A 19,930-nucleotide genomic window follows, 5' to 3' on the forward strand; every position below is an offset into this window, starting at 1 on the left:
AAATTTGATGACCTGATATTGGGAAGATTGAAAATAAATAGGTTGAATAATAGGGGCTAACATGGAGTGCTGTGGTGTACCATTCCTCTTCTTGCTCACATTTCCTTTCAAATAAACATGGAAATATTTATTGTTTATCATGGTGTTGATGGGAGTTGCAGTTTTTTCACATCTGATTGTTTTTAGTAATCTGGATGTCATCCCTTCTCTCCAGGTTAGGTCTATGAATGTGACAGATCTCTTCACGTTTACTTGGAAACCAGCCTGTATGAAAGATGTTAGAGCCATCTATGAAAGTTTTTATGGCCTGTGCGTTGCCACAGCAACTTCTCTGTGGCCTGAAACCCACTTGCTCAGCTAGGATACGTTCCAGAACTAATCCACTAATTCTATTACAAATGAGCCACTCAAAGAGTTCATAAATACACCTCAAAAGGGAAAATGTATTGAAACTTCAAGTGTGGTCAGTTGGTTTGCATGGTTTCAAAATGGCCACTAATTTTGTCGTCTTTAGCTTGTTGGGCGGTGATTGACTGTCTCGGATGTTAGAGAGGAAGCAGACTTTTCTCCATCATTACCCATGTTTATCAGAAATTCTCTGTGTGTATTATCCAGACGCGGGGATTTACCATGTTTAGTTTGTTTAAAGGCCTCATCCAATTCAATTTGTGTAAATGATGAAGAGAAATTGGATTTGTTTGAGCACTGAGATTTCAGATAGGAGAGTTCTCAGTTTAATTTGGAAGTGTGTTGTTTGTCACGAGATTATCTAGATGTTTCAATTGGTTATCAGTTTGGTTACTTAAAATACCAGGCTTCTGCCTGTGTTTATTGGAGGCTCTGCCAATTGTACACAGAAGAGTCCATGATTTTCAGCCTGAATGTCTGAAGTTTACATTTTCTACCCCCTCACAGCATCGTACTCTTCTAGCAGTCCCAAGAACTGAGAGGAGGTCATCTACAATATTGCTGTCACCAGTTTCGCTGTATTGTTCATATAAAGTTGTTTACAATGTACATTCCACCCTGGTATATATTCCTTTCTGTATCCACGAGGAATAAACTTCTTAGCAGCAGTAAGAACAGCCCCGACAAATCGAGGGTAGTTTCTAGGTTCTAGTGGAATAAAACTGATATATTTACCTAGGTTGTCAGAAAAACTCTTACCAATCATCCCTGCGAAAATTCCATCTGAGTTGTGGTAAAGATCTCGCTATTGGGACAGAGCGCCCCATATCAAGGGTTACTGACCTGTGCTGGCTGTGGGGGAAATTACGTATGACTTCTCTGGGTATATGCACTGGGTGCCCTCTGCAGTCACGGGACACAAAGCAGAGATCTGGATTGTAATCTCTTCGCCACGTGGGCGTTCTGAAAGTTCCCAAATCCTTGGCATTATAAACCAGGTAGATTTTCATTTTCAGCCCAGTCATTGAGCATAATACCACTCTTTGTTATGTCATACTTCCAATGACCATGGAGACTATTAAAACTTTCAGCATAAATCAATGGCTGGGCAGTAAATGGCAGAACATCCAGTGGCCACTGCACATTTGGTGGCTTCTCTAAGTAGAATAAATCGGCATCCAGGCTAGATATTGGATTTCCTGGTTACAAAAATGCAGACAAATCAAAATAAAAACCCTTAAAAAATGGACCTTTTCAGGACCAACTGATTAAAAAGACTTGACCCTTCAATCCGAGTATGCCATTTAAACATAGAAGGCATTAGCCGAGCTAAAAGCAAGTACCTATCTACTACAGGAAACACATGCTCAAACTATTTAAGACCTGCGTAAAAGAAGTAGGATCCATGGCTACGATCTTATGAGTGCTACATATCACAGTGTGTACACTGCTGCTACCTATGTGAGAAGCAATATTGAACATGCTCACCTCGTTTGGGCATGTTTCGATATACAAGTGCGGGGGACCATTATAAATAATACAGTAAAACTTGATTTATACGTTTTTCTACGGACTACAGAAAAATGGTGTAAGTATGAAAAACGTATATATGAAATATAACACCATACTACCAAATTAATTGGTAAACACAAATGCAAAAATCCAGTAAATAAAAAGTTATATGGACTTACTAGGTACCATACTTAACAAAGATACAAAGAAAAATGTAAACCTCTGAGCAGAAGAAAATGTCATTATGTAAAAAAAAAAAAAAAAAAAAAAAAATGTAATTTTTGCTTTTTTTTCTTTGATGCAGCAATAGCGTACACTGTACCCTTCAAAATGAGATAACTCTGTCATTATTTCATCAGAAACATTGTGGCACATCACAAATTGTTCAATTATTACTAATGTATTTACTGCACTGTTAAATGTCATGGAGGAATGCTGAATCTCTTCTGTATCATCCTCATCGTCAGTTTCTTCCTCGTCCAGGTCCCACAATGCACATTGAAATATCTCAGCTATAGTCACAGGTTCTGTAGTGATGATGTTTTCATCAACGTTCGCATAATCCTCAAATGATGCCTGCTCTTCAAGTCAATTCCATTCTTCATCATTAGGTGAAATATCGTCAGTATGATCATTTCCCCCCTGATCGTGGACTTCATTTCGAAATCCGGCTTTTCGGAAACAGTTCTGGATGGTATCATCTGAAACTCTGTGCCATGAAGCTGCAATGTAATGTGTTGCCTATCGGAAGAAACAAATTCATTAATAATTTCTCAAAGTGTTCTTCGGCTCTGGTAGCACAACATGAAATAAATGGCAACTAAAAATCCTACCTGTAAAAGGTTTATTTTCATTTCTTTCTTTTTGCGGTGTTTACACTCCTGATGGTGTGCTGCACAAGTATTTTGTGATAATGCAACTTGAAATTATGTATTACTCAAAGGTCAAGTGGGTAGAGCTCACTCGTGGAATTTGCTGGAAAGCATTGGGCCGCTAATAGGAATGCCTTCTGCTCTGTGTTGCCTGAACCACTGCAACAATCTTCCCCGTCTTCATTTTTCCCACCCTGAATGCTTGTCTGCTTGCTTACTAGTAGAAATTCAGAACACACACATGCACCATCTGCAGCTTCCTTTGCCTTTGCTACTATAGAACTTAAAGTAGATGCGGAAATTCCTAATTCCTTGGCAATATCCACTCGCTTTCAATTACTGTTTACCTTCAAACTCTCAAAATTCATAGCTTTTCAGCAATGGTAATGCTTTTCATTTTCTTCCACTCATGTTACCAGTTCTCAAAATAATTAGAAATACAGTAATACAGTATTAGGTGTAATGTGTTTTGGGATTCCTGAGTGACGTTTAACAATTCTTGTCCAATTGTGCACTAGTTCGGCAGAAGTCATGTAATTCTTGAAAAACGAATGAGTGCTATCACCAACCTTCCCTATGGCTATCACCAATGCCATAATAGTAAGCTTCATACGTTATACTGTACTTTCCAATACTGTACAGTCTCTGTATAACATCTGGTTTCTGTGACGGCTCTGTTATTGCAGTTTATATTGTCATTGCGTATCTGTCAACCTATAAAACAATCTCAAGACTGTCACATTAAAAATTAAGTGTTAGTTGGATTCGGATGTTCACAACAAGGTTATTTTCTGGTTGGCAACCAGGGTGCCGTGTTAATAGATGGAGGGAGCTTAGGCCACTATTATACTATCAACTTTCTTTGACAATGATCTTTGATGGGGTGCAAAAGGAGGTATTACACTGATCAAATATTTCGTCCGAGTTCCTTCATAATGGCAGACGATGACGTAATAGTAATCTCTGCAGTTCAATTTTACTTACGGTATCGACGGTGTAGTGGATAAAGGTGGTAAACTACTTTGTGGCATCACAACATGTTCTTCCAAGATTGCACAAACTCATTCAAGTTGACTGAGGGGATATTTGAACATTTATTAAGAACTATGCAACAGCTGTAATATGACTATAATGATTAGAGATGAATGTGTTAAAAATACATATTTTCAATAGATGATGTAAAATGCATATTGTAATGTTGGTAATTTCCAAGAATGATTGCCTATCGTAGTCACGGGGTCCAAACTATACATATCGAACATGCGATTGCAAATCAATCGTGCGACTGGTGGCGGGCGTTATGAGTATATTTACGGTGTTCGCTACAGCAACGACAAAAGAAGAGAGTAACAAAATTATTTATGATTGAAAAGGAGACGACTTACCTTGCTCGTCGTCAGTGGTGTTATCATGTGAAACTCCATTACAGCGGTCTGGATGGATAATTTGGAAGAGTTGAACCATGTATTCTTCCTGATACTCGTTAGTTTTCCGCACTGTCTTCAATGAAATTGTAATGGTATTTCAGCATTGAAACTGTTCGTATGAAGTTTTACACACTGCGCACCGCCACATTCTACATGGCGAACAATCTTTTATGCTAGATAAACATGGGATTAGATTTTTCCAAGTGAGAGAATCTGCCAAAGGAACGCCAAGAACACCAGATATCCCACTCACTAATGACATAAATTGTCTGGGATTCCCTAGCAACTCACAAATAATTCACGGCAGCATGTAATTTAGAGCAACTAAGGGAATGACGGAAAACAGATAAAAATGACGATCACAAATAATTGATCACAACGCCCGCCTCCAGAGTCGCATGATCGATTTGCAATCACACGGTCGATATGTATCGTTTGGACCTCATGACTCGATAGGCAATCATTCTTGGAAATTATCGTAATGTTTATTAACTATTCTACATGTGTAAGCTTGACATATAGTGGAATAATACAGAAAATAAATAATAATGCATGTCAAATGTAAACCATTTGGAATAGGGCATGTATCCATAACAAGCTTTTTTCTTCAAATAATCAGTCCTACCATGTCCCTGAATATTGACCATTCCTCCTGGGGCACCTGGAATGTCTGAATCAAGAATATCCAAATAACTGACAGCTATTGTTTACAAAAGTTACCATAGAAATAACCAACAAGAGAATCGCCTTGGTCATGCGTTCTATTTTATTAGCTGTTGTTGTTCAGCAGACAGCAATAATTAACTGCTAAGACCTTATTTCTCTTCATTACGCGCTTTTGTGTGTGTGTGTGTGTGTGAGGGGGGGTGGGGGGGGGGGCAGCAAGAAGAAAAGAGAAAAGTGATATAGATATTGTGATCCTGGTAACGTATAGATGAATTCCTAGTTTGTCTATGACATATTCCTATGGTCTTACTTCCCTTTGAAGTCCTTCGATGTCAAAGATGTCTGTAACTTAATAATTATTTATGTTCTCACAACACTTACATACTTGATCTAGTGGTCTATATGTTGGCAGTAGCGCGCGCGCGCGCGCGCGCGCGCGCGCGCGCGCACACACACACACACAGAGAGAGAGAGAGAGAGAGAGAGAGAGAGAGAGAGAGAGAGAGAGAGAGATTTATAAGGACACCACTTTTTTATGTCTTTAGCATTAAATTTAGTAATAGGACTGTATTTGCCAATAATACAGCCTCTGTTTCACTTTTCAGGTGGAAGAAGTAGAACTTCCCCATGGCATTGAAAATGTGGACATCATAATCTCAGAGTGGATGGGATACTGTCTCTTTTATGAATCGATGTTGGATACAGTTCTCTTTGCTCGAGACAAGTGGCTTCGTCCTGATGGTTTACTGTTTCCAGATCGTGCAACGTTATTTATTTGTGGAATTGAAGACCGCCAGTACAAGGATGAAAAAATCAATTGGTGGGATGATGTTTACGGTTTTGACATGAGCTCAATTCGTAAAGTTGCAATCAGCGAACCACTAGTGGATGTTGTTGACCCCAAACAGGTGATTATTTCTTTGTTTGCATATATATATGTGTGTGTGTGTGTGTGTGTGTGTGTGTGTGTGTGTGTGTGTGTGGGCGGGCGGGGGGTTACTGACTGCATGTAGTCATTCATATATCATGTTATATAAGTACCATCAGATAAAGGAAAGGAGACTTCAGGGACTTATTTAAAAATGCCCCATGCTAGCGCTACTAAGAATCTGGCATGATGTGTTGCTTATCAGAAATCTTACTCCGTATTCCTGAAGGCTCTCCTCCTTGATAGAATGTATGTGTAACGTGATGGTGAATAAATGAATGCAGCGGTCAGGTTACATAAAATAGTACTAAAAGTTTAAAACAAGAAAACATATATCTGGCCAGTTGTGCAAGACACACTATACTGATCATAGAAGAAAGCTGTTTATTGTTTAGGTGTCACACACAATAACGAATATAGTGATATTTTCGTATGTGGTGTTTATCCTTCAAGTGGCTATCCTAGTTTGATAATGAATCAATTATCATAACTTGGATGTTTTTGGCCACAACCACAAATGCACAACTTGGCCCTAGCAAATCCTAAAATTTGTATTAACACTGCAGAGCTTCCACTAACTCTGAGGGCATTATTTTGAAGTTTCCTGTAAAATTCGCAAAGGAAAAAAGTCCTACGGTATTAACCTTTATTTCTCTAAATAAAAATCAAGAATTGTTTGCTTTTTCCTTTCTATAGATTCCGAAAACAGTTGTTCCTGTAGCTAGTTGATATTGGGTAGAACAAATTCATCTACACAGAGTGAGAAAAAATAGTTTCTAGCAGCTGCAACAAAACTTAGTGCAGTGAAATCCTCCTCATCAGAATCTTCTCTTCCCCCACCCCCCTCCCTCCCTCTCTCCCTCTCTCCCTCTCTCCCTCCCTCCACATAACCCTCTACCCCAGCTTTATTAAAGCATCATCCAGTTACTTGAATCTGACATGCAAGTCGGGATGTCATGATCACAACTAATTCCTGAAATGCCACATTTGCTGCCATATCTGTGACAGAATTCAATGAAATCAAAAGAAACCGATACTGACCCATAGCCGACAGGAGTTAAACGGTATCTCTAGGGTTAAAACATTGTAAAAGATTCGTTCTTATTACATCCTTTCCTTTGAGGAATGGACTTGATCTCTGCAGAACAGCCATTCTTTATTTAGCTTTTTTAGCATGAATTGTGTCCTGGTGTAGAGGCTACTAGCGACTTCTGCAGTTAATAGGTAGAAATATCTAGAAATGACTTCAGGAATGTACTTACTTTTGAATGTGATCTGTCAATAGTAAAGTTATTACACAATTTCCTGGGGTAACTACATATTTCAGGCAAGCCATCCAATAACACAATCATCAGCAACAGTTCTCTCTGATAATTGGACAGTTTCATGCTCTTATCATTACCTGTCCCTGGACCTCAACCACCTGCTCTCATTGTATCCATGAAAAACATGCACTTTTGGATTGAAGATTTCTGGAATCTATCTGAACATTGGGATATAAAATGTGTTCCATGTTTCGATTTTGAGGAAAAAGTATCCACGAATGATATTGTAATGTAAACACTAAGACTTTGTTGCATGACGGAACCCCTGATGGTGTAGTGAAGAAAATAAAGCACTTTCAATCTTTGTGGAAAGAACTAAGAAAGTAAAACATCTGTACCCTCACAACAATCTGCACCACCTTTTCTTCTTCTCCATTGTCACTTCGCTGTCACAAATGCTGCGTGGAACGTCAGAATTGAGAAGACTGGTAGGAAAACCTGAATTAAGGACACACGTCTTTAGTTCAGATGACTGTAAAGATTTTGACACGAATGGATAACTGCACAATTAAGCTGAAATTGTTAATGATACGGGGTACCGTAATTTCCTACAACTATATACCACTTTTGACATATTTTAATGTGTAACTTTATTGTATAATCCGTGAAATTCACAAAACTTTTTATACAGATACTAGGTTTGTAAGACATTAAGTTACTGTGAGAGTTGGACTCAACACTGTCAATGTGTTGGTGAAATATACCAAAATGTGGTACATTGTTGTACATAAAGTGCACAACTATAGACCACTACGTATTTTATACACTGGATCAATGATGCCGTTATTTCAAACCATTTATTTTACTCCTTTTTACACGTCTGAGGATGTAGAAATATTTTAATACAGATATAAATCACTATACAAAGGAAAGACCTTCTCAAATGTTTCTAAGCACAGCTATAAGAAATCAACAATCTACTCCTTTATACCCCACTTGTCTTTTAGCTCTGGGATACTGTACGAATCCCTTTTTGAAGAGACCTTCACTGGCACACAAATTTTACTTACAATATCTAATATTTTGTATTTTAAAATGTCTTTTGCAGTTGGCCATTTCCAGAAATTCCCACTTCTCTCCATACAGCTGACTGATGTCTGATTTATGCACATTCAGTACAACACCAGGCCAGTGTTTCCCCTCATACTGAACTATCACATTATCACCCACTTCATGTACATATGCTACTGTTACATCAGCAGACTTCATTAGACCATCATCACTTTCTTCTGATGTGCTCAAGTCAAAGGTATCATCATCATCTGGTACAAATGATGATGTATCCTCATCACTACTAGTGCTCACAGTCTTCTCGGGAATCTGAAAATTAAAACGTACTGTAATATGAATCTCATTGCCTTGATGCAAATAATAAAAATAAAGGAGAATAATGTAGGTACCAGTATGTGACATACACTTACTGTAAATCTCTTTTGCTTCTTTGAAATTACTGAAGGTCCAGGTATATCTTCTTGGCCAAGGTCCAGGTATATCTTCTTGGCCACAGTTGGCTGAATGATCAGCAAGATCTGTGGCACATACTCTCTTCCCTAGCTCAACATTGACGTTTCTTCTCCTTCTCAGAGTACCAGAGTTTGTACAAGTTTCTTGTGCCCTCACTGATTCAAGATGATCTATGAATGAAGCACTCACTAATGGTAGTGAGGAATCGAGTTCATTATTCGGTAACCTATTTAAAACTTAATTTCTGTTGATAGGGTACAGGCCTGATTTTCTGAATCCAGATTTCAGATTAGAAGGTCCATTGGCCTCCAACCTACCCACCAACTTCTTTAACAGCGAAGGGAAAATGTCTTTTGGGATTGTTGGGTATTTTCTTCCGCAAGATGTACATTTGTATTCATCTAGTATCTGACGCCAATAGATTTTCATAGGGCGAAAATACGACAAGTCTAGTGGTTGGGTCAGATGTGTTGTGTTTGGTGTTAAGGCAGTGAATGAAATATCATTGTCTTCACACATCTTAATAACCTTCGTGCTAATGTGGCTGCTTAGGTTGTCCCCTATAACGACCTGCTTTCCTTCTTTCTTCTTCAGCTCAGGTAAGAGTAAAATCATAAACCAGTCCTCAAAACTGGTTCTGTCGAACCAACCACTTTTTGTGCGGTTATATCTGGCTCCTAGAGGTCCACCCTCTGTCCAAGTATCCCACATTTTCTCAGCCTTATAATTGATATATGGTGGTAAGATCTCGCCAGCCGCATTGCCGCAGATCATGATTGAGACCGACAATTTGCTTGAATTAATTATGACTTCGGGATATTTACAACCCCGTTTAGTTAAGACCCTTTTCTTTCCTGGGTCATCAGCCAGGTTTGTCTCACTGCAATTGTAAATATTTTCAGGGGCAATACCTTCCTGTTCCTTATCAGTGTTATCGAAGTATACATTTATGATGTCTCTGGTCACAGCAGCTCTACTCCTCTTAATATTACTTGCAAATCTTTGTGATAATCGGTCACAGTGTCTCTGAACAAATGATTCAGCCCAACGTTTTCCAGGAAAATTGTTGGTGAACCTTATTTCTTTACGGCCGCATGAATCTAGATACATTTTTACAATGCAGCGAAGGTCAATTGTGGAAATAGGAAATCCGAACTCGCTCAGTTTGATAGCGTGCTTTACAAATGATTCCTCCTCTTGTGAAGTAAACACACAGCTTCGTCCAGTTGGTGCCACATTGTTTTCCCGTACAGCTTTCATTTTAAGAATTATAGAACTGCGTGGAATTCCACAGACAACTGCAGCCTTGTGAGAGGAAATTCTGCAGTATTTCCTGATTACATTGATATATACATTATAGAGTTTCAAATTAAAAATAACCTATATATACCAGATTTTAAAGTTTTTGTCATGTGTGCCACCGAGGCCATTTTATTTCTGTTACAGAAACCAGTATTATGTTGAAAAGAACTGTGAACTTTCTGTTTCCAGCAATTAGACACATGATACGTTGTATATATTGGTAACAGTGCAGGTTTCTAGTGTCTGTAAATGATTATCTTTGCTAGTATTTGCTTTTGCTTTGCTGAAGCAGTTTGTTCATGTGTTACTGAATGTTCGTTGCCGAAATGCTACATATATTTGTGGAAGTACATATCCTTTAGTGTGCAATAAATACGAACTATCCCACACATCAAGAAACTCAACAAAAGGAAATTCTGTGGTAACCAGTTCACAAACACAGCAAGCCACACTGTTGAAAGTAACCTATGTGTCAGTTCTTCAGGGAAGAAACTCCTACATGGCACACCTCCTGGTGATTCAAGTTTTTGTGTTAACAATGGCGCTGTTTGTTGTGGATTTGTAGTTGTTGATATGGGCATCTTATATTCTTTGATAAAGGAAGTGGCAAAATGTAAACAGTGTGATGATGTAGGCTGTCTGGAAATAACTGAACAACAAAGTAGCAGAGAGGCTCTAGCGTCAAAATTAGTTGTTCTGTGTAGATCCTGCAATAAATCTACCTCAAAAATGACTTGTGAACATTGTGCATAATTCGTATGATGTGAATTTGAATTTACTGTATGTAATGCGTGCAATTGGAAAAGGAAAAAAGGCTGCCACAAACGTTTTGTGGTTTGATAGACGTTCCTCCTCCTCCCAGTAGGTTCAGCAAGTACATAAAAATACTTTTAGGTGCCTTGACGGTTGTGTCTAAAGCATCTATGAAATGTGTGGTAGAAAAAACTGTAAATATTAGTGGAACCAGGGAAATGGTTGTTCCACTAGATGGGACATGGCAACGTTGAGGACATCGTTCCTTGAACGGTGTTGTAAGTGCTATTTCTCCGGAGAATGGAAAAGTTGTTGATGTTGAGTGCTTATCTAAGTATTGCCACACCTGCCATGGTAACACTGAAGGACATATTGAACATCAGTGTTCTAAGAATTATGATGGTTACAGTGGAGGAATGGAGTGTGGTGGAACTCGAAAAAATATTTCATAGGTCAGTGCCTGTTTATGGTGTTAGATATATGAATTACCTAGGCGATGGGGACTATAAAGCTTTCAATAAAATTAATGAGTTCTATTTTTATGGTGATACCTCGTTAACAAAACCTGTAGTGTTGTGGACATGTGCAAATGAGGGTGGGTGCTAGATTGAGGAAGCTATGAAGAGAAATGAAAGGAAAGTTGCCATCTGATGGAAAATCTCTATCTGGCCGAGGCAGATTGACAGAAACTGAAATAGACCTCCTTCAGAGTTATTAAGGACTGGCCATTAAGCAAACTGCACCTCTGAATGATGTTACAGCAATGAGAAAAGCTGTACGGGCATCCTACTTTCATAAGTTGTCCACAGATGACCACCCTGTTCAGACTTTGCCCTAAAGAGCAGATTCTTGGTGCAGTTACTAAAAAGCAACAGAAAGTGGTCAGATACACCATCATAAGCATTCTCTTCCTGAACCTATTATGAATGAAATAAAACCAATTTTTAAGAGACCTAAGTGACCCTGTTTTGCTTAGTAAATGTCTTCATTGGGGCACTCAGAATACAAATGAAAGTTTCAACCATTGCATATCGGGAGGATTACCCAAGAATGTTTTTTTAGAACTAAATACATTAAAAGTTGGTGTACTCGATGTAGCGATATGTTTCAATGATGGAGTGATAGGAAGGTTGGAAGTCCTGGGAAATTTAGGCATAAAATGTGGCTCTAATATGGAAGATCAATTGCTTGTGAGTGACAGACAACGGGTGCATGAAGCTGAAAGATTTGCTCATTAAGTTACCAAAGAATCAAGAAGTGCTAAAAGGAATTCCAAGAGGAAGCTTGAAGATGAAGAAATGCTGCAGGTTGAAGACTATGCTTCAGGAATGTTCTGAGGCACAGTTTAATTGGACTCACACCTTCATTCGCAATTTCCCGCAAGTTGTATTTTTCAGAATTCAGGTACAAATATTTTATAAAGTTTATAAAGCATAACTCTCTTTTTTTTTTCTGTGACTTGCAATAGTCCATACTCATATAGTAGACCTAAGCGTTATTGCAGAATCAACTAATTATAGAAAAAATAACATTTTTATTAGGATAAAAATGAAAATGTAAGATAAGATTTTTTTATCCTTTTAATGTACATAATAGGTGGAATTAAATAGGTCTAGTACGTCAGCCATCATTTCATGCATACCTGGTAAAAATTTGGTCTCCTCCAAATATATATCATTGGATTTAATGCTTCCTCAATTTGAGGAAACATTTTGAGGAAAAAATGCATCAATTTCTGTGTAATTTTTTAATAATCCTAAGCAGGTTCAAAAATATTCCAAATACTTCTAATTTGTTTAGAAAGTGTGCTGCATTACCTGATATCAACAAAAAATCTGTAAAACATACACATTATAAACGGTGCCTGAAAGAAATAGGTGTTGATTTTTCATTTTATTGACCCAAAAAGAATCCTGTATCCTTAGGCGCCCTCTAAATGATGCACTGATGTTCTCCCATTTTAATGCAGGTGGGCCTTGAGTTTCAGGATACATCTGTTTTTCGGGGTATACCACACAAAGAAAATTACACCAAATTGTATTTCTTTGCCTTGGCAAAGAGCTGAATGTTCAAATTGTCTTTGACTTACAGTGTAGAATTAAAGACAATATAGTCAGCCGATCAGCACAGTGGGACATACAACACAAATGTTTTCTGTAATCTTATACACTTAACTTGGTTACGGAAATCTGCAATTGTTTCAAATTGTTAACCAGATTTTATGATCTACATATTGACAGTAAGAATCCTTCCTCTATCAGATATTTAATGCAACTCGTCCAAAAATGTTAGGATATTAGTGATAACTGGGTTTCAGTTTGCAAATTGTTTAATATTTAATCCTTAAAAGCAGTCTGTTTCGTCAAACGAGGTGCATTAAAACCAAATTTTGGTATCATTGTTCTGACGACAATTTCTGTGGGCCTGACAGAAATATTTGTTAGAAAACAGATGGGCCTTAAAAGTCCGTTTGTTAATGTGCTGTTTTACTGTTAACATACTTTAAAAATGGAATCAGTGTTACGTTGCAGTGGCATGTAAGATACCAGACGAGAGGCTTAAGATGAATTCTGCTTACAAATTACTTTTGTCAGTAGGCCAGTTCATTGATACTCAAAATTAAAGTATCTCTCATGAGTTATTGCAACATTTTTGTGGAAGGAAACTCTCCAGGAAAAAATCTGAATGTCAGGGTGTAGCAGCAAAGTATCCAGCAGTATTACGCAGTTGCAAAGTTGTGGTCATAGGTTGGTTGGTTAGTTTTTGTAATATCAGACAGTGAAGCATTATTATGGATTGTATTGTTTCTGAGGGAATTTTTTGGAGCAATCTAAACATGATTGGAAAGGCTTATACCTTTATTGAAGCAAGACTGCTTGACAAAAAAATTAACTATTTTGTTGAAGTGTCTAAATTTGATCTTGAATGATTATAATTTCAGACATTTAAATGTAGTGCTCCATTTTTGTGTGTGTGTGTGTGTGTGTGTGTGTGGGTTTTTTTTTTTTTTTTTTTTTTTTTTTTTTTTTTTTTTTTTTTTTTTTTTTTTTTTTTTATGCAGTAGAAAATTTGCACTAAAGACACAAGTGTGTGGAATGTTCTTGAATTAAATGTTTCTGTTTCAGGTGGTTACAAATGCATGTCTTCTGAAAGAAGTTGATTTGTACACTGTTCAGAAAGAGGACTTACATTTTACGGCACCATTTCATCTTCAGGTGCGACGGAACGACTACATTCAAGCGTTAGTGACATTTTTTAACATAGAGTTCACAAAGTGCCATAAACGTATTGGTTTCAGCACTGCTCCAGAGGCTCCGTACACTCATTGGAAGCAGACAGTATTTTACTTTGATGATTATCTTACTGTGAAGAAAAATGAGGAAATATATGGTGTGTTCTCAATGAAGCCGAATGCTAGAAATAATAGGGATCTGGATTTTACCATAGAGCTGGACTTCAAAGGCGAGCTCGGTGAAGTGCATGAAAGTAATGTGTATCGCATGCGCTAGGTTGTCCTATTTAAATGGAATTGTTATTTAAGTGACTCAGTGGCCCGACTTGTCAATTTTAGTATTGAAAGTTGTTAATAACTTTCAGTATGTGTTTTGAAACACAAACATCCATGTGCCACGGGGTCTTCATCAGAGTATAGAAGCTAGCGTGATACGTATCCCTTTTTTGAAGAGTAAATATTTATAAGAGACAAAAAGTGAAATGCTGCCAAATACTCTTGATCAGATTTTGTGCACATGTAAGTTTGATCTTCCATACAACAAATAAAGATCATGGACTTCTTACAGTATTCAGAAGAAACACTTTTTACAAGTTGTCTTAAATTTAAAAATACAAACTTCAGTTTTTATAAGCTGATGTAAAAATCTTGATGTGAAAAGAAAGGCTGAGAGACAAATCTTACTGAAATTATGTCAAGTAACTTACAATAAAGGCTGATGAATGTCATATTGATTACATGATCTGTTTAAAGACTTTAAATTGAATTTGAAATATAAAGGAAAAAACTTATTTTTGTCATATTTGAATTAATAATGTGTTCTCTTTCTGCAAAGAAATTTAGTACATGATGATGCTAGATATTATCGGTAGTATGTATTTATACACGGATGCAAAGATTGATAACAGGCAAGCTTCAAACTTCGCAAGCAAGAAAGAAAATTTTATGTTTAACTGTGTTGTCAAAGTCCACAATGACTTTTGAAATTAACTGCACCAGCCTTCTGAAAGTCACAATATTTAATGTAGAAAGAAAAGCAGTTTCGCCGCATTACGGATCTGGTAAGCAGCATATATTGTGCCCCCTATACCCCCACCCTGCTTTCTCCTGCAGTTCTTTTGGTGCCTTATATTGCAATATAGCATGTAGGCTCAATCAAAGGGCACACTTATTCTACAGGTATCACCTGAAGATGGCTGTAAAGTATGCTGTCAAAATGTCATGTTACTACACCCAGCAACAGTGCAAACAATTGCTGTTTAGGTGTTAAAATTAGGTTTGTGTTGTTTGAACATGAATTTTGTCACTTGAGGTAACGTAGTGAAAGTAAGTTAACACTGGATTGCTGTTGATAGGAAGATAGCTGACAGTGCCTTGCATATTTGTGTAAAGGTGGTTGGTAGCTACGCTGAAATGGGGGTAAGAAATCAGAATATAAAATTCTCTTCATCCTCTGGGCTTCAATGTATTGCAGAACTTCGCTACTTTTGAAAGCAGCTGAATCCTGATAATATTGTGACAAAACTAAATCTTTCCTCAATCGTAAATTTAGATTGACCGTCAGTGTTGTGCTAGGCACAGCATGGTCTTGTAGGAGGTGGTATGCCATTTCCTGCCCAGTCCCTTATGGGGTGAGGGGGTTACAATTTCACATGAACACTGAACTGATGTGTGTAATGTGGCATTTTTCACGTTAACAAGTCATTGATGAAAGTAATTGAATCCCCAACCCTTTGGATTTTAAATCCTGGTTACCTAGGGAGAAATCAAATTACAGCGACATTTTTGCATGGGTAACAGTAAATTAGCTAGTTTTATTCACATTATCACAGTAGATATCTGCAAGCTCTTACTTAGTGTGACTGCTTTGTTTTATTTTAACCTTATCACGTCTAGATTGTTTTAATTCTGCTTGTGTGTGTGTGTGTGTGTGTGTGTGTGTGTGTGTGTGTGTGTGTGCGCGCGTGCGTGTGCGCGCGTGTGCGTGTGCGCGCGTGTGCGTGTGCGCGCGTGTGCGTGTGCGCGCGTGTGCGTGTGCGCGCGTGTGCGTGTGCGTGCGTGCGTGCGTGCGCGCGCGCGCGTGCGCCACCTAACTGCTGCCTCACATATTTCCGAAAATAAACAAAACTAAAAAATGAAATTGGTCAGGGAACCACCTATGCCTCTGATCACACAATGGGCAGGAATGCATAAACCATGTATGTTTTTTCTACAGAAATGAAAGCTACAGGCATAATAGGTGATGGCAGATGTGGTTTCACTGTTCTAAACCTCATACATTGTGAAATAGCAGGTGCTGCAGTTTCTACTGTAATGTGCAGCGCAAGGGTTGCCTGCACTGTCCTGCAGCCTGCTACAAACAGACCGCTATCAGTACGTATGCTTTACCTACCCTATTCAGTCTGTTAGTGTATCCTGCTCGGGCCTGCTGTCACATGTGACACATGTGGGAAGTAATGTTTTAAGCTGTAAAAGTTACGTATAGGGTCCCCTTGCATTTTTGCATTTTATGTATGACATGTACATAAAACATTTTATGTATGATGTACATAAGAGGCATAAAAATACTTTTCAGGGACTTGTTTATAATGTAACAAAAACTGCTGATATAACTGGAACTGATAACTGTCTGGGAAATAGAAATGTCTGGCTCAATTTCATACATCATAACCGTTGTTTTTGGAAAGCCTGCAGCTGTCATTCATTATTTAAATAATGAAACACTGCACCAGGTACGTATTGTTTCATGCTTAACATGACATGTTACAAGAATTTTTTTCTCGTCAAGTATTTTGTGTGGTGTTTTCCTATGTGATGATTTTCAGACATGTTTCGCTCAGCATGAAAAAATACATAATTGGCCCTGTTGTTAAGCAAAAAACATTTGAGCGTGCAAAGTGAGTGAAGGTGTCAACTAGCGCTAGCCAAGTGACCACACAATGAAACATGCTAAACCTGGTTCAACAAAGGTGTCATGATGGTCACAACAATCACAAAATTGTGCATGTGCAATAGAGACAGTTTGTAAATGGTTGATCTTTATTTGAACAAACCTAGTTACTCCCATCAGCCACCACACTGTGCAGAAAATGGCGGCAGGAGGAGATACTGCATAAACTGTTCAAACTTCTTCACATTTACCATTTCAAATCTGCTGAGTAGAGCGCCCTGGTGTCAAGAAACTTAACCATGTAATGTTTGTAAACACTATGTGATGACCAATCTCGTGCCAGTATCCTTTTGTCAGTTTTTGTCTCCTCAATTTTTTTTCATAAAGCGTAAATCATAGGAAAATTGTGAATACGTTGATGCAAAATCGGGTGCGAATTAACATTTTTGGACAAAGGTAATTGGACAGGAGCGATAAAGAAATGTCATAAACTGCGAGAAAACATTAACCGGAAATGTAAAAGTCGAGATATACTGTAGCTTGTGACATTTGCAGTCCTCTCATCGCTACGCCCACCTTCAGTAACGAAGAAAGAAGAGTGATGATGTTCATTTACGGTGAATGCCACAGAAACACAACCACAGCTGTAGCAGTGTACAATGAACGATGTGCGTATTGATTGACCCTTCATGTTGTACCATTTCCAGCATATGCACATTGCTCATAGAAGCAGGTGGCTTGGCACCCAGGAAACGTCAGTGTGCAAACGCAGTAACTAACAGTGGTGACAAAATTGCTGTTCAGGCTGCTATAGTTTCACAATCCTGAGGTGGGTGTAAGACAGATTATATGTGGTTCTTGAATAAGTCGTGGCAGTGTGTGGAGAAATTTGCATTCATATAATATTTCCCTCCACCAAGAACTGTGTGGGAATGACTTTGAATCATACATGGAATTCTGTTGCTTTGTATTTCAGCGACTGCTAGGCCACCCTGACTTTCTGCACGATACATTGTGTACAGGTGAAGCTTGGTTCACAAGTCATGTTCATGTTAATCTGTGGAACATGCACTAGTGACCTGTACAGAATCCCCGCTGACTTTGTGCGATTGCTCATCGTCAATGGGGTGTCAAACTGCATGTGCAGCAATAACTGTGCAAACACCACAATCTGTGCAACACTCATTTGTTCACCATCTCCACAACTTTAGTGATGCAAACAGTGGGCACATTGAACATCTGTTGAGGTGGTGCAGGTTTTTTCCTGTGCTGCTGCATATCGTGTACAGACTTGAAGTTTCTGTGTGCTATATGCCATTAATAATTGTGTTTAGGACTCTAGAACAAAGTCTTATCACTAAATTGTATCTCTAGTTTCCATTTCTGAAGAAAAAACATACATGTACCATTTAAATGAAAACAGTGTACTGGGTGAAGAGTCTCTGTCTTAAACAGAAAGTATTCTCCAGTTAACTATTAGAACAATAATTCAAAAGTTTATCCAGTATACTGGAAACACTTTTCTACATGTTTGGACTTAACGATATCACTGTTTTGCACCAGATGTAACGTGGCTCACAGCAGCTAAGAGTCAAATTTCACGTGATTCGGTCTATGTTCTGTTCTGTTGATCTTACGTGGACCACAGAACATTCTGCCAGCTAAAATTAAAATTTAGAAAAGTCTTGATCGCATATTTTTTATTGGAGTGAGTGACAGGTTTCGACTCTGCCCAGACGAGCTTCGTCGACCCTCGACACTTGTGCAGAGTCCATCCACCACTCTGGAGTCTGAAGATGACTCTATGAAAGAGTCGAAACCGGTCACTCACTCCAATAAATAAAATAAAAATTGCAATCAAGACTGTTTTAAATTTTAATTTTAAGATCTCTGAGTATGTTTTAAAAAATTCTGCCAGCTTTCATAAATGAATTACAGGCAAATGCAATTATTAGTATTATAAAAAGAATAGTTCGTTACAGTTACAGATAGGCAAAGCAAAAAGACCATTACACTGTAAGCTTTCTGCCAGAGCCTTATTCAGTAAAGAAAATACATATATTCACACAATTAGGCACATCTCATGCACATGGCTGCTCTCTCTGGCTGCTGAAGCCAGAATGCAACTCTTGAATGAAAGCAGCAGTCCAGAGTGGGGCTGGGAAGGGCGAGGATAGAACAATACTGTCTGGTGGAGTGTGCGAGGACTAGATGGCAGCAGGATTTTAATGTATTGGTAATATTGTTGATATTTCAATCTGGACTTACCATTATTCAAGTAATACATTTAAGGCAGTGTTTGCTATGATCTCTAGTATGAAAAAAGAGCCACTGAAAATTTCAGCACCAGGTTCTTTGTCATACCCTCTTTTACCGTTAGAAATTGTCACCAAAGGCTTGAAACAACAGAAATATGTTCACTAAAGACGTAGACTGGACTAACATTTCTATGTTAACACACATTTACACTCTTGCAAATGCTTAATTATAAAATTAAGATGAACAGTTCTCGGATTCCCTGTTAATAAAAAATTTTTTATTTGCCTTGCAACTGGTTTGTTATGGACAGTTTCCTTACCCGTCTCTTGGAAATCTTTTTCTCTCTGCACATGGTAGTCATCATAATATGTTCTCGAATATATCTTTCGCTACAGTTTTTTCCTGTGTTCTTTCTTACGTTACTGAAGTTGTAAGACGTGGGTGTCTTCTCTCCTCAGCAAAACAGATGTAAGTATGATTAAAGAGAAATATTAAACCCTCACAGGATTTCAGCACATCTTACTCAATAATTTTAATAATTAGGTGACATTATATTGTTAAATCTCATTGAGCAAGTACCCTCTGCACTTTAATTCCTTCAACCAGTGGGACACTCATATCTATCAAAGGGCATTCAGATTGCACAGTTGTCTAGCCAGAATCAATGATTTTTTAGTGAAAATTTCCTAACTGAATCTGTATGATATAGCCCTCTAATGAACAGCTGTCATCTTGTTGTGAAAAGCATGACCACTTGCCTAGCCAAAATGCTCTGCCTTCTAAGTAACATTGATCCAGAAATCTGACACAAAAGATGTCGAAGTATTCACTGTTCCAGGTGTGGATGTTTGTTACCTGCAAGTGAATTTCAGTTCATATCATACAAATTTAT

General features: G+C 38.0%; 1 protein-coding gene across 4 annotated transcripts in view; it reads left to right on the top strand.

Annotated features, from left to right (window-relative positions):
- The window catches only part of LOC124791411 (protein arginine N-methyltransferase 1), a 32,311-nt gene extending 17,631 nt beyond the window's left edge, over positions 1-14,680 (top strand). For all 4 annotated transcript variants that reach the window (XM_047257858.1, XM_047257857.1, XM_047257859.1 and 1 more), the window contains exons 4-5: positions 5,491-5,793; positions 13,783-14,680. In XM_047257858.1, coding sequence (XP_047113814.1) covers positions 5,491-5,793; positions 13,783-14,166 — 687 coding nt within the window. In that variant the 3' untranslated portion in view covers positions 14,167-14,680. The remainder of the gene's footprint in view (positions 1-5,490; positions 5,794-13,782) is intronic.
- The last annotated feature ends 5,250 nt before the right edge of the window (positions 14,681-19,930 follow it).

Source organism: Schistocerca piceifrons, chromosome 1, assembly GCF_021461385.2.
Source record: "Schistocerca piceifrons isolate TAMUIC-IGC-003096 chromosome 1, iqSchPice1.1, whole genome shotgun sequence".
In the NCBI taxonomy this organism is placed as follows: Eukaryota; Metazoa; Arthropoda; class Insecta; order Orthoptera; family Acrididae; genus Schistocerca; species Schistocerca piceifrons.